The sequence below is a fragment of the Oreochromis aureus genome, linkage group 3 (assembly GCF_013358895.1).
Source record: "Oreochromis aureus strain Israel breed Guangdong linkage group 3, ZZ_aureus, whole genome shotgun sequence".
NCBI classification, from domain to species: domain Eukaryota; kingdom Metazoa; phylum Chordata; class Actinopteri; order Cichliformes; family Cichlidae; genus Oreochromis; species Oreochromis aureus.
Genome location: NC_052944.1, coordinates 31,990,431 through 32,018,047, shown reverse-complemented (window position 1 = coordinate 32,018,047; position 27,617 = coordinate 31,990,431). Strand labels below are relative to the sequence as shown.

The 27,617-nt window shown below is 43.2% G+C and overlaps 1 protein-coding gene across 1 annotated transcript; it reads left to right on the top strand.

The window, feature by feature from the left end:
• The first annotated feature begins 116 nt into the window (after positions 1 to 116).
• On the top strand, positions 117 to 6,824 carry LOC120433613 (mucin-2-like). Its single transcript, XM_039600128.1, has 6 exons — positions 117 to 219; positions 1,221 to 1,353; positions 1,998 to 2,233; positions 2,326 to 2,480; positions 3,211 to 5,058; positions 5,103 to 6,824. Exons 3-6 carry the CDS (start codon positions 2,056 to 2,058, stop codon positions 6,822 to 6,824), a joined length of 3,903 nt encoding a protein of 1,300 aa, XP_039456062.1. The 5' UTR covers positions 117 to 219; positions 1,221 to 1,353; positions 1,998 to 2,055.
• The last annotated feature ends 20,793 nt before the right edge of the window (positions 6,825 to 27,617 follow it).

Here is a 27,617-nt window from a genome sequence, read left to right as displayed (position 1 = left end):
ACTGGGACCTAAACGATGCTGATGTGGTTTGCAGACAGATAAACTGTGGGTTGGCGCTAGAGGCTCCACGACTTGCTTACTTTGGTGAAGGATTGGGACAGATTTGGCTTGGTGATGTGACCTGTTCAGGAAATGAAAGTTCTCTAACTGAATGTCAACACTCTGGATGGGGAAACTACTACAGTGAACATCACTACGACGTTAGTGTCATTTGTTCAGGTGAGAAAACTTTTAGATAGAGAACAATTTCCCTCATGGTGTCTTCAGTGTCATACATATATGTGGAAGGTCTATCCTTCACATAGATCCACATAGATCTCCAATGTTGTTTCTGGGATCAGCTGGAGCCACTTGCCTAGCTTGGGAGTCACTGCACCTAGTGCTTGAAGTTATATATATGTGTATATTTAATGTAAGTTACATATATTAAAAAAGTAGTTTGTCTTGTGACTTATGCTTAAAAGGTCCAATCAGATTAGCTGGATCGACTTGATGCAGAGTAGAAATTTATCACAATAACATCTGGGGAACAGATTGATGACAGCTGGAACTCAAATGATGCTGATCTGGTTTGCAGATATTTAAACTGTGGGACAGCGCTAGAGGTTCCTCATTCAGCCCACTTTGCTGCAGGAACACACCCTCATTGCTTCTATCATTAGAAGGGAGCTGTGGTGATGTCAGTTTTTGTGTACAACGTGACCAATGACTAGAGTGAAATGGGCCTATTACAGTTACAGTATCTATGATTTTATCCCCTTTGGGTTTTCCTCAGGAGGGACATTCAATCAATCAATCAATCAATCTTTATTTATAAAGCACTTTTCATACAAACTGTAGCACAAAGTGCTTTACATGGTTAAAAGCAGCCCACCCCACCCTCCCACTCATTGCCCGCACTGTCATTAACAGAAGCGGTCATGATACACACATTCCCACACACACACACACACACACACACACACACACACACACACACACACACACACACACACACACACACACACACACACCTAAAGAGTAAATTGGGCTGGGCACGCAGTAGCCAAGTGAGGAAACACTATCACAGGGAGCTGTCTGCACCGGGAGCGGTCACAGACCGCAGTTTTATTCACCATAAAACTCAGCTAAAGAAAACATGCCGTGCTACCCACTGTGGGGACCCCTAGTGACATGGAAAAGCAGTTTTTACAGTTAGCTGTGATCTTTTGTTTTGCCAGCATGCGGCAGGGCTGTGGAAAGCACAGAAAGTTGGCCCTGGCAAGTCACCATAAGCCACAATGGAGACTTTCTGTGTGGAGGTTCCTTAATCACCAACCAGTGGGTGCTGACAGCTGCTTCCTGCATATCACAGTAAGCCACTGTTGCCAGTTTAAATTTTTGTGCGATGATGTTGCAAATGACCATTACTCCTCAGTTTACATCTACCTTAAGATTTTCAGGTTATCATTCTGCTTGTTTTCTGAAGGTCAGGAGTTTTTAATATCTTAAAAAAATTCACTCTACAGGAAGACATTTCCAGAAACAATTTTTTAGGGCAACAAAAAGTGTTGGACCCTCAGTGTGATGTGGCAGACCACGTGAGTTCACTATTGTGATGGGATCAAGCAGATCACTTCTGGAGGTTGTCCAAATCTGAGATGTAACTGCTGTCCAAAATGTTTAGCATAAAGACATAGAATGAGGAAAGGCTAGCCTAGCTGTTTGTAAATAATAATAATAATAATAATAATAATAATAATAATAATAATAATAATAATAGTAAACATTACAGATATCTTTAAATCATTATCCCTGCCAATAATTAACCCCAACACAGAAACACACACACAAAAGAGAAAAAAGAGCTTTGAAAGTAATGATTGTATTTTTGCAAAATAAATCATTCATGTGTCCATTTTCAAGATCAAATGAACAGTACCTGGCTTGAAATCTGATCTGTCTCTCTCAAAAGAAAAAAACAACAAACCATTCTTTTTCACAATTTTTACATTTAGTAACCTGACAGAGGTCCATCTCGGCTGCCACAGCCAGTCAGATTTAAGCTCCAGCGAAATGTCTCGAACGGTGGAAGACATCATCTGTCATCCTGAATTCAACAACAACACACATGAGAACGACATTTGTCTTCTGAAGCTGTCAGTTCCTGTGACCTTCACAGACTACATTCAGCCAGTCTGCTTAGCCTCAGCAAGAAGCACTTTCCACAGTGGGACAAGCAGCTGGATTACTGATTCATGTGAAAATTGTAAGTATATAAAATGTTCTTTTAATTTTCGAGGAATGTACAGGATTTTTTTTTAAAGCTCTTCTATTTCTTTTTACAATTCGGTAACGATTCCTTCCTGAACATCCTGTGTGAAGTAAATGTACCAGTAGTGGGAAACAATGAGTGCCAGTGCTACTATGAAAGTGATAAAGTGATCATGAAGAATATGATCTGTGCTGGGCTCAGCGCTGGAGAGAAGGATTCATGTCAGGTGACCCCCAAGATTCATGTATAATGTCACGCCTTGATTAGTGCTGTGAGAATTATGTGTTACTTTCATATTGGATTATTGTGTTTTATTGTATCAATCTCACTGATATTATAGACTGTTAGCTTTCACGACTCAACCAAGATGATTTATTACTCATCCATTTGAGTTTAAGCACAGTTGGATACGCAAAAAATATCTTATCAAAACTTCTGGGAAAATTTTTATCAGTAACATCATAGTCGTAAATGCACTTGAGTGCCTTAGTGCAACAGGTCAACCACATAAACAAGCTTTAAAAGTAATTCTCAGTAGGGACTAGTAAGGCGCTTCAGTGTCTGTTTAGCTTTTTCTGTCCTTGAAGAAGCCTCTTGATAAAATATAAGCGAATCAAAAATATATTTGTGATTGGCTTGATAGCTATCCAGGTGCAGCTTGTAGAAATCGTTAACACTTACTTAGAGACTCTCCTTTCATTTTGATGTGGGCTGACTTTTTAATTTTGTTACTGTCTTGGTGACTATTAAAGTTAATTACAGACTCATAAATAAAATAATAGCTTAGATGTGTGATGAAGCTGATATAATTGTTTTCAAAGCTCACAGTGAGGTAAGCAAACTGCATTTTAGGTTAGTGTTCATAATATTCATGCTTTAGCAGGATCAACACAGAAACAGGTGTAACTAAAAGGTATTTCTCTGCCTTCAGAACTTTGATCTTTCTTTTCTCACAGGGAAACTTAGGGGGACAACTAATGACAAAGAGAGGATTTGAATGGCTCCAGAGTGGAGTTGTGACTTTTAATGATGACCATGCAAGACCTGCAGTCTTCACTCGTGTGTCAGAGTACCAGAATTGGATCAAGGACACCGTCACTGGCACTCAACCAAACTTTGTTACCTTCACCTTGTCGGGCTCTGACAATGACGTTTATTTCACCTGTCCAACATCATCAACTCTTCCTGTCCCCACAGCTGTCACTACTGCTGTCCCCACCGCTGTCTCTACTCCTGTCACCACCGTCATTACTGCTGTTTCCTCCATTTTCCCTTCCACTTTTCCCACGACTGTTCCCATGATAGTCCCTACCCCTGACCCCACCACTGTCCCAACTACTGCCCACACTACTGTCCATTCTAGTGTCCCCACAGCTGTCCCTTCTAGTATCCCCGCCACTGCCATTCCTACTGTCCCCACAACTGACCCTACTGCTGCTTATTCTACTGCTGTCCCCACCACTGTCCCTACTGCTGCCCCCACCACTGTCACTACTAGTATCCCTACTGCTTCTTCTATGTTTGTGCCCACGGCCGATCCTACTGCTGTTTCCCCTATTGTCCTTTCCACTGTCCCCACTACTGTCCCTACTCCTGCCCCCAGCACTGTCCTTACGACTGCCCCTTCTACTGTCCCCACCACTGTCCCAACTACTGTCTCCACCGCTGTCCCGTCTACTGTCCCTACCAATGTCTCTACTGCTGTTTCCCCCATTCTCTCCTCCACTGTCCCCAACACTGTTCCCACCATTCTCCCTACTGCTTTCCCCCCCACTGTCCATCCGACTGTGTCTACCACTATCCCCACCACTGCCCTTCCTACTATTCCCACCATTGTCCCTACGGCTGTCCCCACAACTATCTCTTCTACTGTCCCCACCACTGACCCTACTACTGTTACCCCCATTGTCTCCTCCTATATCCCCACCACTGTTCCCACCATTCTCCCTACTGCTATCCCCACCACTGTCCATGAGACTGTGTCCACCAACGCCCTTCCTACTATTTCCACTATTGTCCCTACTGCTGTTCTCACCACTATCCCTTCTACTGTCCCCACCACTGTCCCTACACCAGCCCCCAGCACTGGCCCCACCACTGTCACTACTCCTAGCCCCACCATCTCCCCTACTCCTATCCCAACCACTGTCCCCACCAATGTCCCTACTGCTGTCCCTTATACTGTCCCTTCTACTATCCCCTCTGCTTCTTCTACTTCCGTCCCCATGAGTGACTCTACTGCTGTTTCCCCTATTGCCTCCTCCACTGTCCCCACCACTGTTCCCACCATTCTCCCTACTGCTTTCCCCCCCACTGTCCATCCGACTGTGTCCACCACTGTCCCCAGCACTGCCTTTCCCACTATTTCCCAAATTGTCCCTACTATTCCCACCATTGTCCCTACTGCTGTCCCCACCACTGTCCCTACTGCTGCCCCCACCACTGTCCCAACCACTGTCACTTCTACTATCCCTACTGCTTCTTCTATGTTTGTCCCCACGACCGATCCTACTGCTGTTTCCCCTACTGTCCTTTCCACTGTCCCCACCACAGTTCCCACCATTCTCCCTACTGCTTTCCCCCCCACTGTCCATCCGACTGTGTCTACCACTATCCCCACCACTGCCCTTCCTACTATTCCCACCATTGTCCCTACGGCTGTCCCCACAACTATCTCTTCCACTGTCCCCACCACTGACCCTACTCCTACCCCCAGCACTGTCCCCACTGCTGTCCCTTCTAGTGTCCCCACCACTGTCCCTACTGCTGTTTCCCCCATTCTCTCCTCCACTATCCCCACCACTGTTCCCACCATTCTCCTACTGCTTTCCCCCCACTGTCCATCCAGACTGTGTCTACCACTATCCCCACCACTGCCCTTCCTGCTATTCCCACCATTGTCCCTACGGCTGTCCCCACAACTATCTCTTCCACTGTCCCCACCACTGACCCTACTACTGTTACCCCCATTGTCTCCTCCACTATCCCCACCACTGCCCTTCCTGCTATTTCCACTATTGTCCCTACTGCTGTTCTCACCACTATCCCTTCTACTGTCCCCACCACTGTCCCTACTCCAGCCCCCAGCACTGGCCCCACCATTGTCACTACTCCTAGCCCCACCATCTCCCCTACTCCTATCCCAACCACTGTCCCCACCAATGTCCCTCCTGCTGTCCCTTCCACTGTCCCTTCTACTATCTCCTCTGCTTCTTCTACTTCCGTCCCTGTGACTGACCCTACTGCTGTTTCCCCTATTGCCTCCTCCACTGTCCCCACCACTGTTCCCACCATTCTCCCTACTGCTTTCCCCGCCACTGTCCATCCGACTGTGTCGACCTCTGGCCCCGCCACTGCCCTTCCTACTATTCCCACCCTTGTCCCTACTGCTGTCCCCACCACTGCCCCTTCTACTGTCCCTACTCCAGCCCCCAGCACTGTCCCCAACACTGTCCCTTCTACTGGCCCCACCACTGTCACCACTCCTAGCCCCACCATCTCCCCTACTTCTATCCCAACCATTGTCCCCACCAAAGTCCCTCCTACTTTCCCTTCTACTATCCCCAGTGCTTCTTCTACTTCTGTCCCCACGGCCGACCCTACTGCTGTTTCGCCTATTGTCTCCTCCTCTATCCCCACCACTGTTCCCACGATTCTCCCTACTGCTTTCCCCACCACTGTCCCCACCACTCTCCCTACTCCCGTCCCCAGCACTGTCCCGACTACTGTCATTTCTAGTGTCCCCACCACCTTCCCTACTGCAGCTTCCCCCATTGTCCTTTCATCTGTCTCCACCACAGTTCCCAAAAATGTTCCTACTGCTGTCCTTACAACTGCCCCTTCTACTGTTCCCACCACTGTTCCTTTTACTGGCCCCACCACTGTCACTACTCCTAGCCCCACCACCTCCCCTACTCCTATCCAAACCACTGTCCCCACCAATGTCCCCTCTACTATTCCTAATGCTTCTTCTACTTCTCTCCCCAGGACTGACCCTACTGTTGTTTCTCCTATTGTCCCTTCAGCTGTCCCCACCACTGTTTCCACCATTCTCCCTACTGTTTTCCCCACCACTGTCCCCACCACTGCCCTTCCTACTGTTCCCACCATTGTCCCTACTCCTGCCCCCAGCACTTTCCCCACTGCTGTTCCTTCTAGTGTCCCCACTACTGCTGTTTCCCCCATTGTCCCTTCCACTGTCCCCACCACTGTTGCCACGATTGTCCCTACCACTGTCCCTTCTAGTAACCCCACCACTGCTATTCCTACTGTCCCCACCGCTGTCCCTACTGCTGCTTCGTCTACTGCTGCTTCTTCTACTGCTTTCCCCACCACTGTCCATCCGACTGTGCCTACCACTGTTCCTACCACAGCCCTTCCTACTATTCCCACCATTGTCCCTACAGCCGTCGCCACCACTGTCCCTACTACTGTCCCCACCAGTACCTCCACCACAGATAACAGTAAAATTGATAGTGGTGAAAACCTGGTCCACTTCACTCACTTCACCTCTCTCTGTGTTCTTCTTGTGTTGCTCCATGTATTTGTTGGACTGGTGGAATATAACTAAAGACATTTACTTAAGTCTTGTACTTGAATACACACTTTAAATACTTTTACTTGAATAGTAATTTAGTACTTTCTTTTTATGTCATTTTATATATTTGAGGGGAATTGCAATCTTTCTCTCCAATATATTTATGAGACAATGATTCAACATTTTGAAAATAAGTGATCTAAATTTGAAAATGGCAAATGTTTTCCCATTTCGAGTTTCTCAAATTACAGTGATGGGTAAATGGGTGTGTTTTTATATGGCAATTTTCTCCTCATAGCACTCAAAGTGACTTGCCACAATGCCATAGTTACCATACCAGCATGCTCTACATTTTCCATGTAAATGCTTCCATCACATGCTCTTGCTCAAGGATATTTGGCATGCAAATTTGATCAGACGGGGAATTAACTGCCAACCTTCTGATTTGCTGGTAACCTGCTGTACCACCTGACCTACAGGCAGCTCTGAGTGGTACTGCCTTATCTAGTTACTTTAAGGTTTTAATTACACTGATTGATCTTTTAAGCTCTTAATTTAACAAATTAAAAAATACAATATTTATTAAATTAATGGCTTAAAAAATGTATTATTAGGGCAGGACGGTGGCATGGTGGTTAGCCACACAGTAAGAAGGTCCTGAGTTCAATTCCACCATCAGGCCGGGGTCTTTCTGTTTGGATTTTATTGCCCATAGGTGTGAATGTGATTGTGAATGGTTGTCTGTCTCTGTATGTTAGCCCTGCGACAGACTGGCGACCTGTCCAGGGTGTATCCCCTATGACAGTTGGGATAGGCTCCAGCGCCCCCCACGACCCTGAAAAGGATACGCAGAAGCGAATGGATGTATGGATGGATAAAATGTATTAATTTTATTTAAAAACAACACCATTAATTTCCCCATCTCTCACTGTCAATACACTGCCCTTTAGGGGCCCGGCTGAATTATTTACCTTGTTTTTAAATGTATTTATTATGAATTATATTTACTGCAACATGCATGTCCCACTATTCAATGGTCTGCCTATACTGTATATAAAAATCTAAGAAGGGCTATTTTGACTTCCTTAATTTCAAGAAGAAGTAAATTCTTGCAGTATCCACTGCAAGCAGGGCTGGACTGAGACAAAAAATCAGCCCGGGCATTTTGACTAGTGACCGGCCCACCATGGTATTATAGGAAAAGCCATAAAGCCTTTATAATAAACTTAAACCTACACCATCCTCCCTATTCTGGTATTCTAAACAGTACTTAGCAAAAATATAAAACAACCTAATTTATAATTACAGATAGGGTTGTAGTCAGGGTTGCCAACTCCCAGCAAAAAAAGAAAAAAAAATATGGAACCACTCCCTCACCCTCTGCCTCAAGATGCTTAATTGACAAAACCGATTTTAATTTAATGCAAGTATAAAACAAATGCACAGAAATCTGTTATTTTTCTCCAGTAATAAAATAGATTCAACATCTCTCTTCAACAGAATTGCAGACTGCACAGATGGTACCTTCCCAAAGGAAAGAATACTATAACTTATAGGGTATATACTATACTTAATATTTATTGAATACAATAATGGATTTCTATACATTTTAAATCAGATGAAAACTTTGGTTGTAAGATTCAGATAATTATTTAATAAAAGCTAGACATTTTAAATGAGAATAAGAAAGAAAAATATTTCTTTGTGCCCCCCTTTCCCTGTTAATGCCCTACCTGGCCCCCTGGCAAAACTTTGCTAGATCCGCCCCTGCACAGTTACCAGCTGTCAGCAACGTAGAAAAGGATCCTGGTGTTATTTGTCTCTCACAAACAGTTCATAACTTTCCTTAAGCTCATTCGTGTCACCTAAAAGGTAAACCTGTTTCTCCATCACCTGTTCAGCTCTGATGATTCAGTAAGGACATCTCCTGGTTTCATCTTCATGTTTCCCTCTCACCAGATATACAAACCGATATCATGACCAGCAGCTTTACAGCTGTGGCTCCAGCAAACATCAGCTGATACTAGAAAGTAATATTAAACAAATTCTAACAACAGCTGGTCAAGCTTAAACGCGCTCCTGTTGTTTACCGTGACCTCCGCCGGTTTCCTGTTTCTGGGGGAGAGAGAAAAGTCGATCAGCTGATCATGGATCAGTTTCATGATTGAATTAGCAACTTTCTAGCTGCAGTAGTACAGGACAAATCGTGTTCCTTTTCACCTCAACTTTAAAGTTTGACCTCCTCGGCTGTAATTGGTCCAGCCCAGAGTCGATCATGACCAACTGGCCAATCCACTATCATTCATTTATACCGTTAAAAAAAGAAAAGAAATAAAACCCCATTGGCCCATAAAAACGAGAAATCAGGAGCGGCCCACCGGGGCCTGTGTTTTTCTCCTCCTTAATGTCCGTCAACACAATGGGCAGTCCAGCCCTGATTGCAGTGACCATCTAAACATGTGAATTGTTTGGCATTTTTTAAGATCAAGTATTTCTTTCTTTTTGTTTAATTTTGTTTTTCTTTTGTTGTTGTCTTGCAGTAGAAATTTTCATCTAGATCCACTCAAATTGTCAGAGATGTAACAAAGTGTTTTTTTCCTGTGAACTGAATGAGGATGTTTTAAGAATTATAATGTCTAAGTTTATGCTGTACAGAAGGTTTCTGTAAACACTCCTATAAAAAACAACCCACTCTTTGTTTTGATTACTAGAAATGACTTACAGACAGCCTTGTTGAACCTGTGACGCTGCTCATAAGGCAGGAAGAAAAACAGTCTGCCGAGTTATAAATGATCATTTCCTCATTATTAAAGATTTAATTACATGACTCATTTTTTCTTGACATTTCCTTCACAATGACGCAAAACATACAAACAAAACAAAACAAACAGCAACTGAAAGCCGTTGCTGTAAAGACGTGGCAGAGTATTACAAAGACGGAAACCCAGCGTCTGGTGATGTCCATGATTTTAAGGCTTCAGGCTTTCATTGAAAATGAATATTTTATTTTAAATTGTCGGATTTGTCCAATTACTGTTGAACCCCTGAAGTGAAGGAAACATTGTTAAAAAGTGCTTTAGTTCCTCACATTTTTATTCTTGATTTTAAATCCACTTAATTAAAGCTGAGAATCAGACCTTCAACTGAATCTGAATTGTTTCATTTAAAAAATAATTGTTGTAATGTACAGAACAAAAATTTGAAAAAAGTTGTCTCTGTCTCAGCATTTATGGACCTACATGTAAAAATGTGTGTCCATCTTCAGGGGTACAGTTGCATCAGCCACTGAAGTCCAAGAGAAAATCCGGAGGTTAGTTCATGACATATAATTGCAAAACATGCTATTTGTTTTCAGTCAGATTATCTTTGTTTAATATTGTAATTTATTTAATGATCTGGAACATGTAAGTGTGACAGAGATGCAAAAAAATAAAAGAAAGAAACCAGGAAGACAGCAAACAATTCTTCACAGCTCCTTATACTAATTTACAAGGGGTGTGCGTGTTTTTACTTACAAAGAAATGAACTGTATTTCAGAATCAGAATCAGAATACTTTATTGATCCCTAGGGGAAATTATTTTTCGTTACAGTGCTCCATTATAAAAAACATTAAAAGAGACAGACAATACACTAACTGTGAGTAGCACAATATATACAGGCATATATATACATAAAAGTCACTTATTAATAAATATCTGAAAAAGAACATGTGCAAGAAGGGTGTAGCTGTTGCAGTAAACAGTGTGTTAAGTGGATGAGTTGTACAGGGAGATGGCCACAGGCAGGAATGATTTCCTGTGTCGTTCAGTGGTGCTTTTCGGTAATCTCAGTCTTTCACTGAACGTGCTCCTGTGACTGACCAGCATGTCATGGAGTGGGTGGGAGGTGTCATCCAACATCGTCTTTATCTTGGACAGCATCCGCCTCTCCGACAGCACCTTGAGGTAGTCCAGCTCCATCCCCACAACATTACTGGCCTTACGAATCAGTTTATCGAGTCTGTTGGCATCTGCTACCCTCAGCCTGCTCCACCAGCATGTAACAACATAGAGGATCGCACTGGCCACAACAGACTCATAGAAAATCCTGAGCATTTTCTGGCAGATGTTGAAGGACCTCAGTCGCCTCAAAAAATAGAGACGACTCTGGCCCTTTCTGTAAAGTGCTGTGGTGTTTTTAGCCCAGTCCAGTTTATTGTCAATGTGTACTCCGAGGTATTTATAGTCCTCCACAATGTCAACACTGACCCCCTGGATTGAAACAGGGGTCAAGTGTTTCCTGGTCTTCCTGAAGTCCACGATCAATTCCTTGGTCTTTGCCATGTTGAGCTGCAGATGATTCTGCTCACACCACATGACAAAGGAGTCGACCACAGCCCGGTACTCTGTCTCATCATCCCTGCTGATGCATCCAACCACCGCGGAGTCATCAGAAAACTTCTGAAGATGGCAGGTCTCTGTGCAGTGGCTGAAGTCTGTGGTGTAGAGGGTGAAGAGGAAGGGGGAGAGGACGGTCCCTTGTGGTGCCCCTATGTTGCTGATTACCTTGTCAGACACACACTGTAGGAGACGTACATATTGTGGTCTTCCTGTCAGGTAATCAACAATCCAGGACACCAGAGAAGCATCCACCTGCATCGCTGTTAACTTATCACCCAGGAGGGTCGGCCTGATAGTGTTGAAAGCACTGGAAAAGTCAAAAAACATGACCCTCACAGTGCTCGCCGGCTGGTCCAGATGGATGTAGACACGATTTAGCAGCCTTTCCAGGGTCTTCATGATGTGGGAGGTCTTTGGAATAGGGACGAGGCATGATGTCTTCCACATCACTGGTACCCTCTGCAGACTCAGACTCAGCATAAACAGTTTATGAAAGACTCCACACAGCTGGGGGGCACAGGCCTTGAGGACGCGGGGACTCACTTCGTCTGGTCCAGCAGACTTGCCTGAGTGAAGTCTCCTCATTTGCATCTCAACCGGGTATTGAGTGAAGGTGATGGGTGGGGGAGGGGTGTCAGGAATCTCACAGGAGGCAACAGCGCCATGTGAAGAGAGAGGCTGGCACAGCGGTGTGGCTCTGGATTCCAGGCTGACTACAGGTGAGGTTGTGGGGGTGTGAGCAGACACTGTGGTGTCTAATCTATTTAAAAACACATTCAACTCGTTAGCTCTATTGTCACCTCCCTCAGCTCCCCTGCTGTTGGTTGGCCTGAATCCAGTGATGGTCTTCACGCCCCTCCACACCTCTCTCATGCTGTTCTGCTGGAGTTTCAACTCCAGCTTCCTCCTGTAATTGTCCTTAGCCTCTCTGATCTTGTCCTTTAGTAACACCTGGACCTTCCTCACCTCCTCTTTATTGCCCCCTCTGAAAGCCCTCTTCTTCTTGTTGAGGAGGGCTTTGATGTCCTTAGTCACCCACGGCTTGTTATGTGGGTAACAATGAACAGTCTGAGCTGGAACAATGGAGTCGGTGCAGAAAGTTATGTAGTCTGTGATACACTCAGTAAGCCCATTGATGTCCTCGGCGTGAGGCTCACAGAGTGTTTCCCAGTCGGTCACCTCGAAACAGCCCTGTAGTTCCGCTAAGGCTTCCTCTGACCACCTCCTAATGCTCCTTGTGGTCACAGGTTCCCTCCTCACAATTGGCACATAGCGTGGGGTGAGGTGAATCAGGTTATGATCTGACCTACCAAGTGGGGGGAGGGAGGAGGAGCTGTATGCATCCTTGACATTAGCATACAGTAGGTCTAAAATTTTCTCTCCCGTGGTGGGACAGTCCACATATTGTCTGAATGTTGGTAATGTATTGTCCAGTGATACATGGTTGAAGTCACCCGAGATCACAATAAAGGCACTCGGGTGCTGAGTCTGTAACCGGGCTATGGCAGAGTGGATAGTGTCACATGCAGCTGTGGGGTTAGCAGAGGGAGGAACATAAACAGCCACCAAGATGACATGAGTAAATTCCCTGGGTAAATGATACGGCCTGAGTCCCCTTCTACTGTCCCAACAATTGCCCCCTCTGCTGTCCCCACCACTGTCCCTACTGCTTTCCCCGCCACTGTCCATCCGACTGTGTCCACTGCTGTCCCCACCACTGTCCCTTCTACTGGCCCCACCACTGTCACTACTCCTAGCCCCACCACCTCCCCTACTCCTATCCAAACCATTGTCCCCACCAATGTCCCCTCTACTATTCCTAATGCTTCTTCTACTTCTCTCCCCAGGACTGACCCTACTGTTGTTTCTCCTATTGTTCCTTCAACTGTCCCCACCACTGTTTCCACCATTCTCCCTATTGCTTTCCCCACCACTGCCCTTCCTACTGTTCCCCCCATTGTCCCTACTCCTGCCCCCAGCACTTTCCCCACTGCTGTTCCTTCTAGTGTCCCCACTACTGCTGTTTCCCCCATTGTCCCTTCCACTGTCCCCACCACTGTTGCCACGATTGTCCCTACCACTGTCCCTTCTAGTAACCCCACCACTGCCCTTCCTACTATTCCCACCATTGTCCCTACAGCCGTCGCCACCACTGTCCCTACTGCTGTCCCCACCAGTACCTCCACCACAGATAACAGTAAAATTGATAGTGGTGAAAACCTGGTCCACTTCACTCACTTCACTCTCTCTGTGTTCTTCTTGTGTTGCTCCATGTATTTGTTGGACTGGTGGAAAATAACTAAAGACATTTACTTAAGTCTTGTACTTGAATACACACTTTAAATACTTTTACTTGAATAGTAATTTAGTACTTTCTTTTTATGTCATTTTATATATTTGAGGGGAATTGCAATCTTTCTCTCCAATATATTTATGAGACAATGATTCAACATTTTGAAAATAAGTGATCTAAATTTGAAAATGGCAAATGTTTTCCCATTTCGAGTTTCTCAAATTACAGTGATGGGTAAATGGGTGTGTTTTTATATGGCAATTTTCTCCTCATAGCACTCAAAGCGACTTGCCACTATGCCATAGTTACCATACCAGCATGCTCTACATTTTCCATGTAAATGCTTCCATCACATGCTCTTGCTCAAGGATATTTGGCATGCAAATTTGATCAGACGGTGAATGAACTGCCAACCTTCTGATTTGCTGGTAACCTGCTGTACCACCTGACCTACAGGCAGCTCTGAGTGGTACTGCCTTATCTAGTTACATTAAGGTTTTAATTACACTGATTGATCTTTTAAGCTCTTAATTTAATAAATCAAAAAATACATTATTTATTACATTAATGGCTTAAAAAATGTATTATTAGGGCAGGACGGTGGCATGGTGGTTAGCCACACAGTAAGAAGGTCCTGAGTTCAATTCCACCATCAGGCCAGGGTCTTTCTGTTTGGATTTTACATGTTCTCTCTGTGTTTGCGTGGGTTCTCCCCAGTACTCCGGCTTCCTCCCACAGTCCAAAGACATGCAGGTAGTGGGGTTAGGTTAAATGATCAATCTAAATTGCCCATAGGTGTGAATGTGATTGTGAATGGTTGTCTGTCTCTGTGTGTTAGCCCTGCGACAGACTGGCGACCTGTCCAGGGTGTATCCCCTATGACAGCTGGGATAGGCTCCAGCGCCCCCCACGACCCTGAAAAGGATACGCAGAAGCGAATGGATGTATGGATGGATAAAATGTATTAATTTTATTTAAAAACAACACCATTAATTTCCCCATCTCTCATTGTCAATACACTGCCCTTTAGGGGCCCGGCTGAATTATTTACCATGTTTTTAAATGTATTTATTATGAATTATATTTATTGCAACATGCATGTCCCACTATTCAATGGTCTGCCTATACTGTATATAAAAATCTAAGAAGGGCTATTTTGACTTTCTTAATTTCAAGACGGAGTGAATTCTTGCAGTATCCATTGCAGGCAGGGCTGGACTGAGACAAAAAAATCACCCGGGCATTTTGACTAGTGACCGGCCCACCATGGTATCATAGGAAAAGCCATAAAGCCTTTATAATAAACTTAAACCTACACCATCCTCCCTATTCTGGTATTCTAAACAGTACTCAGCAAAAATATAAAACAACCTAATTTATAATTACATATACCTAACTAATAGGGTTGCCAAATCCCAGCAAAAACAGAAAATGAAATACAGAACCACTCCTTCACCCTCTGCCTCAAGATGCTTAATTGACAACACCGCAGTCACCATTTAACCATGTGAATTGTTTGGCATTGTTTAAGATCAAGTATTTCTTTCTTTTTGTTTAATTTTGTTTTTCTTTTGTTGTTGTCTTGCAGTAGAAATTTTCATCTAGATCCACTCAAACTGTCAGAGATTTAACAAAGTGTTTTTTTCCTGTGAACTGAATGAGGATGTTTTAAGAATTATAATGTCTAAGTTTATGCTGTACAGAAGGTTTCTGTAAACACTCCTATAAAAAAGAACCCACTCTTTGTTTTGATTACTAGAAATGACTTACAGACAGCCTTGTTGAACCTGTGACGCTGCTCATAAGGCAGGAAGAAAAAAAGTGTGCCGAGTTATAAATGATCATTTCCTCATTATTAAAGATTTAATTACATGACTCATTTTTTCTTGACATTTCCTTCACAATGACGCAAAACATACAAAAAAAAAACAAACAGCAACTGAAAGCCGTTGCTGTAAAGACGTAGCAGAGTATTACAAAGAAGGAAACCCAGCGTCTGGTGATGTCCATGATTTTAAGGCTTCAGGCTTTCATTGAAAATGAATATTTTATTTTAAATTATTGGATTTGTCCAATTACTGTTGAACCTCTGAAGTGAAGGAATTTTGTTAAAAAGTGCGTTAGTTCCTCACATTTTTATTCTTGATTTTAAATCCACTTAATCAAAGCTGAGAATCAGACCTTCAACTGAATCTGAATTGTTTCATTTAAAAAATAATTGTTGTAATGTACAGAACAAAAATTTGAAAAAAAGTTGTCTCTGTTTCAGCATTTATGGACCTACATGTAAAAATGTGTGTCCATCTTCAGGGGTACAGTTGCATCAGCCACTGAAGTCCAAGAGAAAAATCCGGAGGTTAGTTCATGACATATAATTGCAAAAAAATGCTATTTGTTTTCAGTCAGATTATCTTTGTTTAATATTGTAATTTATTTAATGATCTGGAACATGTAAGTGTGACAGAGATGCAAAAAAAAAATAAAAGAAAGAAACCAGGAAGACAGCAAACAATTCTTCACAGCTCCTTATACTAATTTACAAGGGTGTGCGTGTTTTTACTTACAAAGAAATGAACTGTATTTCAGAATCAGAATCAGAATACTTTATTGATCCCAAGGGGAAATTATTTTTCGTTACAGTGCTCCATTATAAAAAACATTAAAAGAGACAGACAATACACTAACTATGAATAGCACAATATATACAGGCATATATATACATAAAAGTCACTTATTAATAAATATCTGAAAAAGAACATGTGCAAGAAGGGTGTAGCTGTTGCAGTAAACAGTGTGATAAGTGGATGAGTTGTACAGGGAGATGGCCACAGGCAGGAATGATTTCCTGTGTCGTTCAGTGGTGCTTTTCGGTAATCTCAGTCTCTCACTGAACGTGCTCCTGTGACTGACCAGCATGTCATGGAGTGGGTGGGAGGTGGTATCCAACATTGTCTTTATCTTGGACAGCATCCACCTCTCCGACACCACCTTGAGGTAGTCCAGCTCCATCCCCACAACATTACTGGCCTTACGGATCAGTTTATCGAGTCTGTTGGCATCTGCGACCCTCAGCCTGCTCCCCCAGCATGCAACAGCATAGAGGATCGCACTGGCCACATTAGACTCATAGAAAATCCTGAACATTTTCTGGCAGATGCTGAAGGACCTCAGCCGCCTCAAAAAATAGAGACGACTCTGACCCTTTCTGTAAAGTGCTGTGGTGTTTTTAGCCCAGCCCAGTTTATTGTCAATGTGTACTCCGAGGTATTTATAGTCCTCCACAATGTCAACATTGACTCACTGGATTGAAACAGGGGTCAAGTGTTTCCTGGTCTTCCTGAAGTCCACTATTAATTCCTTGGTCTTTGCCACGTTGAGCTGCAGATGATTCTGCTCACATCACATGACAAAGCATCCACCTGCATCGCTGTTAACTTATCACCCAGGAGGGTCGGCCTGATGGTGTTGAAAGCACTGGAAAAGTCAAAAAACATGACCCTCACAGTGCTCGCCGGCTGGTCCAGATGGGTGTAGACACGATTTAGCAGGTAGTTGATGGCGTCCTCTGTTCCGAGACGAGGCTGATAAGCAAACTGAAGGGGATCCAGATGTGGTCTGACAATGGGTTGCAGCTGGTCCAGGATGAGCCTTTCCAGGGTCTTCATGATGTGGGAGGTCTTTGGAATAGGGACGAGGCATGATGTCTTCCACATCACTGGTACCCTCTGCAGACTCAGACTCAGCATAAACAGTTTATGAAAGACTCCACACAGCTGGGGGGCACAGGCCTTGAGGACGCGGGGACTCACTCCGTCTGGTCCAGCAGACGTGAGGCCTGAGTGAAGTCTCCTCATTTGCATCTCAACCTGGTATTGAGTGAAGGTGGTGGGTGGGGGAGGGGTGTCAGGAATCTCACAGGAGGCAACAGCACCATGTGAAGAGAGAGGCTGGCACAGTGGTGTGGCTCTGGATTCCAGGCTGACTACAGGTTGAGGTTGTGGGGATGTGAGCAGACACTGTGGTGTCGAATCTATTGAAAAACACATTCAACTCGTTAGCTCTATTCTCACCTCCCTCAGCTCCCCTGCTGTTGGTTGGCCTGAATCCAGTGATGGTCTTCATGCCCCTCCACACCTCTCTCATGCTGATCTGCTGGAGTTTCAACTCCAGCTTCCTCCTGTAATTTTCCTTAGCCTCTCTGATCTTGTCCTTTAGTAACACCTGGACATTCCTCACCTCCTCTTTATTGCCCCCTCTGAAAGCCCTCCTCTTGTCGTTGTTGAGGGCTTTTGATGTCCTTAGTCACCCACGGCTTGTGATTCACGGCGTGAATCAGGTTATGATCTGACCTACCAAGTGGGGGGAGGGAGGAGGAGCTGTATGCATCCTTGACCTTAGCATACAGTAGGTCTAAAATTTTCTCTCCCCTGGTGGGACAGTCCACATATTGTCTGAATGTTGGTAATGTATTGTCCAGTGATACATGGTTGAAGTCACCCGAGATCACAATAAAGGCACTCGGGTGCTGAGTCTGTAACCGGGCTATGGCAGTGTGGATAGTGTCACATGCAGCTGTGGGGTTAGCAGAGGGAGGAACATAAACAGCCACCAAGATGACATGAGTAAATTCCCTGGGTAAATAATACGGCCTGAGTCCTACAGCACACAGTTCAATGTCCGGGCAACAAATCCTTTCTTTGATTGTTATGTTGGCAGGGTTACACCACTGGTTGTTAACTAAAACAGCAAGCCCACCTCCTTTCCGCTTACCACTAGCGATGCTGTCCCTGTCCACCCGAACAGTGTGGAAGCCTTCCACGGAAGCATTCTCGTCGGGAATGTCCGGGTGCATCCATGATTTAGTGAAACACATCAGGTTACACTCTCGATATTCCCTCTGACGCCGTACCAGTGCTGAGAGCTCGTCGATTTTATTCAATAACGATCGCACATTTCCCATTACGATAGACGGCAGACACGGTTTATACCTCCTCCTCGCTTCGAGCCTCCGCTGTTTCACCGTCTCCTTCTTTCTTCTCTTCTGTCCTTGACCTCTGTATCCCCAATGTGTTTTTCTCCAAATTTCAGCTGGTACTTCTGCGGTCTGGCCAGGGAGCCGGCCGGCATCAGGGCGATCGGCTGATCTCTGGAGTAAACAGTCCGTGCATGTAGGAGATGTGCCGCCGTCCCGTTCCTTGATAAAAGTAATAGTTCCACGGCCACGGCCACCAGAAGAACAAAAACTCTCTCAATCCACATGATTGAGTGAAAGATGATAAACGGATGAAAATACAAGTCAGAAAAAAAAGAATACGTAAGAAAACAGAGCTAAACTAAGAGAAAAAGCAGGAGTGACTGTAACAGGCTGCATGCTGGTTGGCGCATTTAATAAGTATGGCGGTTTCATTTTAATAGATAAAGAAAAAGAAAAAAAGTAAAGACTCATTATACAAAAGTTACAAATTAGTATGCATTTAATTGAGTGAAATAAGTATTTGATCCTCTGCAACCCAGCCAGAATCAATCAATTAAAACACACATGTTTGGGCACCTTTCTCACAGAGAGAGGGAGAGTTGAGTTGTGAAACAACATTTTTTTTTTAATGAGACTACAGTCTATTGTCTCCTGGATGTATAAATTGTATTTTACAAAATATTTCTCCTGTGTCAATGTTTGAAATTTGTTATGATGTCTGAAATGCTGTTTCATGCATAAAAAAGCACAATGTTTAAATACAAATAAATATAGTCAACTACAAAGATCTGTCTGTGTGTGTGTGTGTGTGTGTGCTATTTTTGTCACAAAATCTTTAATTAGTGAAGTAACCACAAACCCAAGCTGTCCCATAAATGTATTAGATTAGAAATTCATAAAGGCAAAATACCAAGTTAAGTACAACTATTTACATTTACCTCAGTATGGAAAACTTACATTACTCAATTTCCAAAAACACACGGTAAAATGAGTCAAATTTTCACCTCTGCAGGTGATGTTTGAATCGCTGTCAGTGCCTGGTGAAGTGAAGGTCGCAAAGCCTGGTAGTTTCCCAATGAAAATGTCACTGATCCATTTCTAGTATAGAAATCAATCTGGACACATGAGCGTGGATTTGAATCAATGGTGCGTGTCAGTACAAGACAACAATGATTGGAATACAATGTGGTTAAGTTTGCTTACATAATAAGGTCCAGCTGTAGATCAGAGGAATAGGAAAGGATTTGTGAATGTGTGTGTTTTAGGTTGGTTTAGTTATAGGCCTGAGTGTGGGTGTAATTGTGTAGAGGGAGAGGAATTTAGTGACAGTGGGGGTCTGCCTGTCATAAAAGGAAATAGGAAGCCACAGTTGGGGGATGCTAGGACTGTATCGAACAGATAGGAGAGAGAGAAGAAAGTTGTTACCTTTGTCCCTGAATATAATAAAGGCTCATAACCATCACAACTTAGAAGTAGGTTTGCAGGAGACCCTTCCCCAACTTGGGCTGTGAAAGTAGAAAAAAGGGAAGCCAACAGCTTAGTGGAAACTCCCCAAGGGATACCTATGGTCTCAGTGCTTGTAACCACTGTCCCTCCTACTGGCCCCACCACTGTCACTACTCCTAGCCCCACCACCTCCTCTACTCCTATCCCAACCACTGTCCCCACCAATGTCCCTCCTACTGTCCCTTCTACTATCCCCAGGGCTTCTTCTACTTCTGTCCCCCGACCGACCCTACTGCTGTTTCCCCCATTGTCCCTTCCACTGTCTCCACTACAGTTCCCACAATTGTCCCTACAGCTGTCCTTACAACTGCACCTTCTCCTATTCCCACCGCTGTCCCTTCTAGTAACCCCACCACTGCTATTCCTACTGCCCCCACTGCTGTCCCTACTCCTGCCCCCAGCATTGTCTCCACCACTGTCCCTTCTACTGGCCCCACCACTGTCACTACTCCTAGCCCCACTATCTCCCCTACTCCTATCCCAAACACTGTTCCCACCAATGTCCCTTTTACTATCCCCACTACTTCTCCCACGACCGGCCCTACTGTTGTTTCCCCTATTGTCTCCTCAACTGTCTCACCCACTGTTCCCACCATTCTCCCTACTGCTTTCCCCACCACTGTCCATCCGACAGTCTCCACCACTGCCCTTCCTACTATTCCCACCATTGTCCCTACTCCTGTCCCCACCACTATCCCTTCTATTGTCCCCATGAATGACCCTACTGCTGTTTCCCCTATTGTCTCCTCCTATGTCCCCAACACTGTTCCCACGATTCTCCCTACTGCTTTCCCCACCACTGTCCCTACTCCCGTCCCCAGCACTGTCCCGACTACTGTCATTTCTAGTGTCCCCACCACCTTCCCTACTGCAGCTTCCCCCATTGTCCTTTCCTCTGTCTCCACCACAGTTCCCACAATTGTTCCTACTGCTGTCCTTACAACTGCCCCTTCTACTGTCCCCACCACTGTCCCTACTGTTGTTTCTCTCATTCTCTCCTCCACTGTCCCCACCATTCTCCCTACTGCTTCCATCCGACTGTGTCCACCACTGCCCTTCCTACTATTTCCACTATTGTCCCTACTGCTGTTCCCACCACTGTCCCTTCTACTGGCCCCACCACTGTCACTACTCCTAGCCCCACCACCTCCCCTACTCCTATCCAAACCACTGTCCCCACCACTGTCCCTTCTACTATTCCAAATGCTTCTTCTACTTCACTCCCCAGGACTGACCCTACCTACTGTTGTTTCTCCTATTGTCCCTTCAGCTGTCCCCACCACTGTCCCTACCACTGCCCTTCCTACTGTTCCCACCATTGTCCTGACTCCTGCCCCCAGCACTTTCCCCACTGCTGTTCCTTCTAGTGTCCCCACTACTGCTGTTTCCCCCATTGTCCCTTCCACTGTCCCCACCACTGTTGCCACGATTGTCCCTACCACTGTCCCTTCCACTGTCCCCACCACTGTTGCCATGATTGTCCCTACCACTGTCCCTTCTAGTAACCCCACCACTGCTATTCCTACTGTCCCCACCGCTGTCCCTACTGCTGCTTCGTCTACTGCTTTCCCCACCACTGTCCATCCGACTGTGCCTACCACTGTTCCTACCACTGCCCTTCCTACTATTCCCACCATTGTCCCTACAGCCGTCGCCACCACTGTCCCTACTGCTGTCCCCACCAGTACCTCCACCACAGATAACAGTAAAATTGATAGTGGTGATAACTTGGTCCACTTCACTCACTTCACCTCTCTCTGTGTTCTTCTTGTGTTGCTCCATGTATTTGTTGGACTGGTGGAATATAACTAAAGACATTTACTTAAGTCTTGTACTTGAATACACACTTTAAATACTTTTACTTGAATAGTAATTTAGTACTTTCTTTTTATGTCATTTTATATATTTGAGGAGAATTGCAATCTTTCTCTCCAATATATTTATGAGACAATGATTCAACATTTTGAAAATAAATGATCTAAATTTGAAAATGGCAAATGTTTTGCCATTTCGAGTTTCTCAAATTACAGTGATGGGTAAATGGGTGTGTTTTTATATGGCAATTTTCTCCTCATAGCACTCAAAGTGACTTGCCACTATGCCATAGTTACCATACCAGCATGCTCTACATTTTCCATGTAAATGCTTCCATCACATGCTCTTGCTCAAGGATTTGGCATGCAAATTTGATCAGACGGGGAATGAACTGCCAACCTTATGATTTGCTGGTAACCTGTGTCACTGTCACGGGTTCAAAATATTGGGGATGGATACAGGATGAAAACCAAAATAACAACACTGGTCCGGCCGGGTCAAGTCAAACGATGATTTTAATGCACACGTGTGGGAGATGGGACACTGTACGCCGACAGCACCAGATCTCTCACCGAAAACCACACAACAATAGTTTTTATGAAAATCAGGGTATTGGAACGCCCCCTCATGCGTAAAGTAGGTACAATACAATCAATGTTGACAACTTTTAACACATTAAAAGAAAATCTTCTTGTTCCCGAGGCCAGATCCTTCCCAGTAATCTTCTAACTCTGCTTATCCCCTGGAACAAACAGTCTCTCCTGCAAGCATAATCAAACAGCTACAAGGCTTTGCAGATTGTTATTTAAATATTTGAACTCTCCCCTCTACATGAGTTTAACTACTGCTTGTGTGTGTGCGTGTGTGCCTCGACCTCAGCCTTCACTCTGTCTATAAGGACAGAGGCCAACTCTGCATGTGTGCAATAACCTAACTGAAACCATACATGTAATATGTTGAATAAATGTTCTAATCAAATGCCACTACTCAAAGCTTAATAAAAAGAATATAAATGAATAAAGGATAATGATGAATAACATGATATATGTGTTTTGTAAGCATTTGCAGCCTTCTACGCTCTACGTCACTTCACTCAATAGATCAGCCAGACATCCCGCTGACTGTAGCTTTTAACCCTTACTGACGTGAGCACAACTCCGTAATAAGCACCAAGCGGCAATATGTATAAAGATGATCATGGTTACACCTGTAATGAAAGATTATATGATTATACCAACACCTGTAAATAGAAGATTAACATGAGGTTATAACAATCACTGTAATACAAACGTTAATGTAATGTCAATAGCTTCAATAAATGCTTTAATGCAATGCTTATTATATGATTCTGATGCAATGATAAAATAAGAGTAAAATATCCCTTCTCACCTGCTGTACCACCTGACCTACAGGCAGCTCTGAGTGGTACTGCCTTATCTAGTTACTTTAAGGTTTTAATTACACTGATTGATCTTTTAAGCTCTTAATTTAATAAATTAAAAAATACATTATTTATTACATTAATGGCTTAAAAAATGTATTATTAGGGCAGGACGGTGGCATGGTGGTTAGCCACACAGTAAGAAGGTCCTGAGTTCAATTCCACCATCAGGCCAGGGTCTTTCTGTTTGGATTTTACATGTTCTCTCTGTGTTTGCGTGGGTTCTCCCCAGTACTCCGGCTTCCTCCCACAGTCCAAAGACATGCAGTTAGTGGGGTTAGGTTAATTGATCAATCTAAATTGCCCATAGGTGTGAATGTGATTGTGAATGGTTGTCTGTCTCTGTGTGTTAGCCCTGCGACAGACTGGCGACCTGTCCAGGGTGTATCCCCTGTGACAGTTGGGATAGGCTCCAGCGCCCCCCACGACCCTGAAAAGGATACGCAGAAGCGAATGGATGTATGGATGGATAAAATGTATTAATTTCATTTTAAAACACCATTAATTTCCCCATCTCTCATTGTAAATACACTGCCCTTTAGGGGCCCGGCTGAATTATTTACCATGTTTTTAAATGTATTTATTATGAATTATATTTATTGCAACATGCATGTCCCACTATTCAATGGTCTGCCTATACTGTATATAAAAATCTAAGAAGGGCTATTTTGACTTTCTTAATTTCAAGAAGAAGTAAATTCTTGCAGTATCCACTGCAAGCAGGGCTGGACTGAGACAAAAAATCAGCCCGGGCATTTTGACTAGTGACCGGCCCACCATGGTATTATAGGAAAAGCCATAAAGCCTTTATAATAAACTTAAACCTACACCATCCTCCCTACTCTGGTATTCTAAACAGTAATAAAAATAAAAAATATAAAACAACCTAATTTATAATTACATATACCTAACTAATAGGGTTGCCAACTCCCAGCAAAAACAGAAAAAAAAATATGGAACCACTCCTTCACCCTCTGCCTCAAGATGCTTAATTGACAACACCGCAGTGACCATCTAAACATGTGAATTGTTTGGCATTTTTTAAGATCAAGTATTTCTTTCTTTTTGTTTAATTTTGTTTTTCTTTTGTTGTTGTCTTGCAGTAGAAATTTTCATCTAGATCCACTCAAACTGTCACAAATGCAAGCACGTGCAGAGGGGGGGGCGGAAGGGGCTTGAGCACCCGCCCCTTTCCTCATGGGTGCCCAAAGTGCCCTTTTGTTGAGGCATTTTTTTTTTTTAATTTTTAATTTTTTTTTTTTTTAAATGTGTGTGTGCGTGTGGAGTCCTGTCTGTGCCCCTCAACAATAATATTTAACTACTAATCACATTTTTGCTAAATAAAAGGATCTGGCTTGCATCAGTCACATGATCACCATTAACCAATGATCGCCCTTGACGGCAGAACGCGCTGGTTACGAGCCGGGAACGAGCTCACAAAGTGCACGCGCATTTTTTGCGGTCCGGAGCTGTAGGAGAAACACAAATTAACTCAGAGACACAGACTGATGCGACAAAACCAGTAAGTAGGTGTACAGCGCACACTGTAGTCTAAAGCACACAGGAGTATTAGCTTATTACGTACACGTTGGTAAGCTGTCTTGTGGCAACTGACGAACTGAAACAAATGAGCGTGCTGTGTGTGCAACAGCGCGACAAACATTACCTGTCCTTTTATTAACTGCACAAGTAGTGCTGGTCATAGCTGCTGGCTCACTGGGTAAGGCTGTCATGGGTCTGTAGCTCTGTCCACCGTTTTAGGGAACATATTTAGTTTTAAAGTAAGTTACAGGGCTTTTCCTGCCTTTCTGGAGGGCTTATATTTCACTTAAAACGATCTAATATGCATGTCCACATAATTATGGATTATTATAATTATAATATTTTAAAAAACACGCTGTATTTTAAAGAACATACATTAAGACACATTATATTAGATTTATATTTTAAATAAGACAAAATGCTGATTTTACAGCAGCAAAATTATTGTATCTCTACAGTTTAAAAATGTAATAAGCTTTCTGCCTGCACAGAGTGGATAGTGAAACAAATGGAATCATCATGAATTATTTTGATTATTATAATTATATTGATTGAATTATTTCATATTTATTACTTTTTTCCCCTCATTGCTTTATTATTGTAGCTCTAGTAATAAATAATAAGGGAAGGATTCTGGATCAGCACCATGATGGAAACTTGTGCCCACAGTATATACAGTATTCTGAAGAAGGTCTAAAATGTCACTGTGTGTGCATGCATGTGTGTGTTTTATGTATATGGATTTTTGAATTATTACTCATGATATAATATTGTCCAGACATGGCTGGTAAGGACATGAGGAGGAAACAGTAGGAGCTGTGTGAGGCTACTAAAGACAGTGGATCCCTCAGCAGCTGGATTACAAAGAGCACAGGTAACATTAACACATGTACCAGTTGTTGGAGAGGTATTCCAGTATAAAAATAATAATAAGCACAACTGAAATGTTTTGCTTCTATAACATTTTTCTGTCATCATTTTATTATAGATTAAGTGTAAGAGTTGTTAAGTGTGGATAATTAAATAATAGTTTATTGCAATAGCAAGTTGTGCCTTGTTCTCAGATGGACAGCAAATGGAGAGTGATAGATGAGATGAGGGGATGGAAGGAGGAAGAGAGGCAAAGAGTGATTCACAGGCAGGGTCTAGTTTATTTCTCAGTTTTTTGTTGCCTTATGGTTCCAAGCACTGTCACCAATCTTTGCAATTTGTTGTTATCTCATGACACGTGTTTAATCAGCTACCATCTCTCCTGTGGACTTTTTAATGTCTACAGTCTCAGATCAGCACAGCCCTGCCCTCCAGCACTATCAGCAGCAGGAGCAGCAGCAACCCCTCAACAGCAACATTGTACCCATCAGGTAAAACATAGGCTACGTTTGCTTTGCCTCACAACAGTGATATAGTATGATGCGATCCCATATTAGATTCTTGATGAATGTGTGTTGTTGTTATTCAGCCTGGTTCAATGTGCCCCTTTTTAGCTTTGAGCACCCGCCCCTATAAACGTCTCTGCACGGCCCTGCACAGATGTAACAAAGTGTTTTTTTCCTGTGAACTGAATGAGGATGTTTTAAGAATTATAATGTCTAAGTTTATGCTGTACAGAAGGTTTCTGTAAACACTCCTATAAAAAAGAACCCACTCTTTGTTTTGATTACTAGAAATGACTTACAGACAGCCTTGTTGAACCTGTGACGCTGCTCATAAGGCAGGAAGAAAAACAGTCTGCCGAGTTATAAATGATCATTTCCTCATTATTAAAGATTTAATTACATGACTCATTTTTTCTTGACATTTCCTTCACAATGACGCAAAACATACAAACAAAACAAAACAAACAGCAACTGAAAGCCGTTGCTGTAAAGACGTAGCAGAGTATTACAAAGAAGGAAACCCAGCGTCTGGTGATGTCCATGATTTTAAGGCTTCAGGCTTTCATTGAAAATGAATATTTTATTTTAAATTATTGGATTTGTCCAATTACTGTTGAACCCCTGAAGTGAAGGAATCGTGTTAAAAAGTGCGTTAGTTCCTCACATTTTTATTCTTGATTTTAAATCCACTTAATCAAAGCTGAGAATCAGACCTTCAACTGAATCTGAATTGTTTCATTTAAAAAATAATTGTTGTAATGTACAGAACAAAAATTTGAAAAAAGTTGTCTCTGTCTCAGCATTTATGGACCTACATGTAAAAATGTGTGTCCATCTTCAGGGGTACAGTTGCATCAGCCACTGAAGTCCAAGAGAAAAATCCGGAGGTTAGTTCATGACATATAATTGCAAAAACATGCTATTTGTTTTCAGTCAGATTATCTTTGTTTAATATTGTAATTTATTTAATGATCTGGAACATGTAAGTGTGACAGAGATGCAAAAAAAAATAAAAGAAAGAAACCAGGAAGACAGCAAACAATTCTTCACAGCTCCTTATACTAATTTACAAGGGTGTGCGTGTTTTTACTTACAAAGAAATGAACTGTATTTCAGAATCAGAATCAGAATACTTTATTGATCCCTAGGGGAAATTATTTTTCGTTACAGTGCTCCATTATAAAAAAACATTAAAAGAGACAGACAATACACTAACTATGAATAGCACAATATATACAGGCATATATATACATAAAAGTCACTTATTAATAAATATCTGAAAAAGAACATGTGCAAGAAGGGTGTCTGTTGCCTCCTGTGGAATCTCACAGGAGGCAACAGCGCCATGTGAAGAGAGAGGCTGGCACAGTGGTGTGTCTCTGGATTCCAGGTTGACTACAGGTGAGGTTGTGGGGGTGTGAGCAGACACTGTGGTGTCGAATCTATTTAAAAACACATTCAACTCGTTAGCTCTATTCTCACCTCCCTCAGCTCCCCT

Bases quoted from the DNA above. Each gene is read 5' to 3' on its own strand.
- LOC120433613 (XM_039600128.1), top strand. From the start codon at position 2,056: ATGTCTCGAACGGTGGAAGACATCATCTGTCATCCTGAATTCAACAAC. The intron at 2,234-2,325 runs ATTCATGTGAAA...ATTTCTTTTTAC, and splicing joins GACAAGCAGCTGGATTACTG to AATTCGGTAACGATTCCTTC. The intron at 2,481-3,210 runs GTGACCCCCAAG...CTTTTCTCACAG, and splicing joins GAGAGAAGGATTCATGTCAG to GGAAACTTAGGGGGACAACT.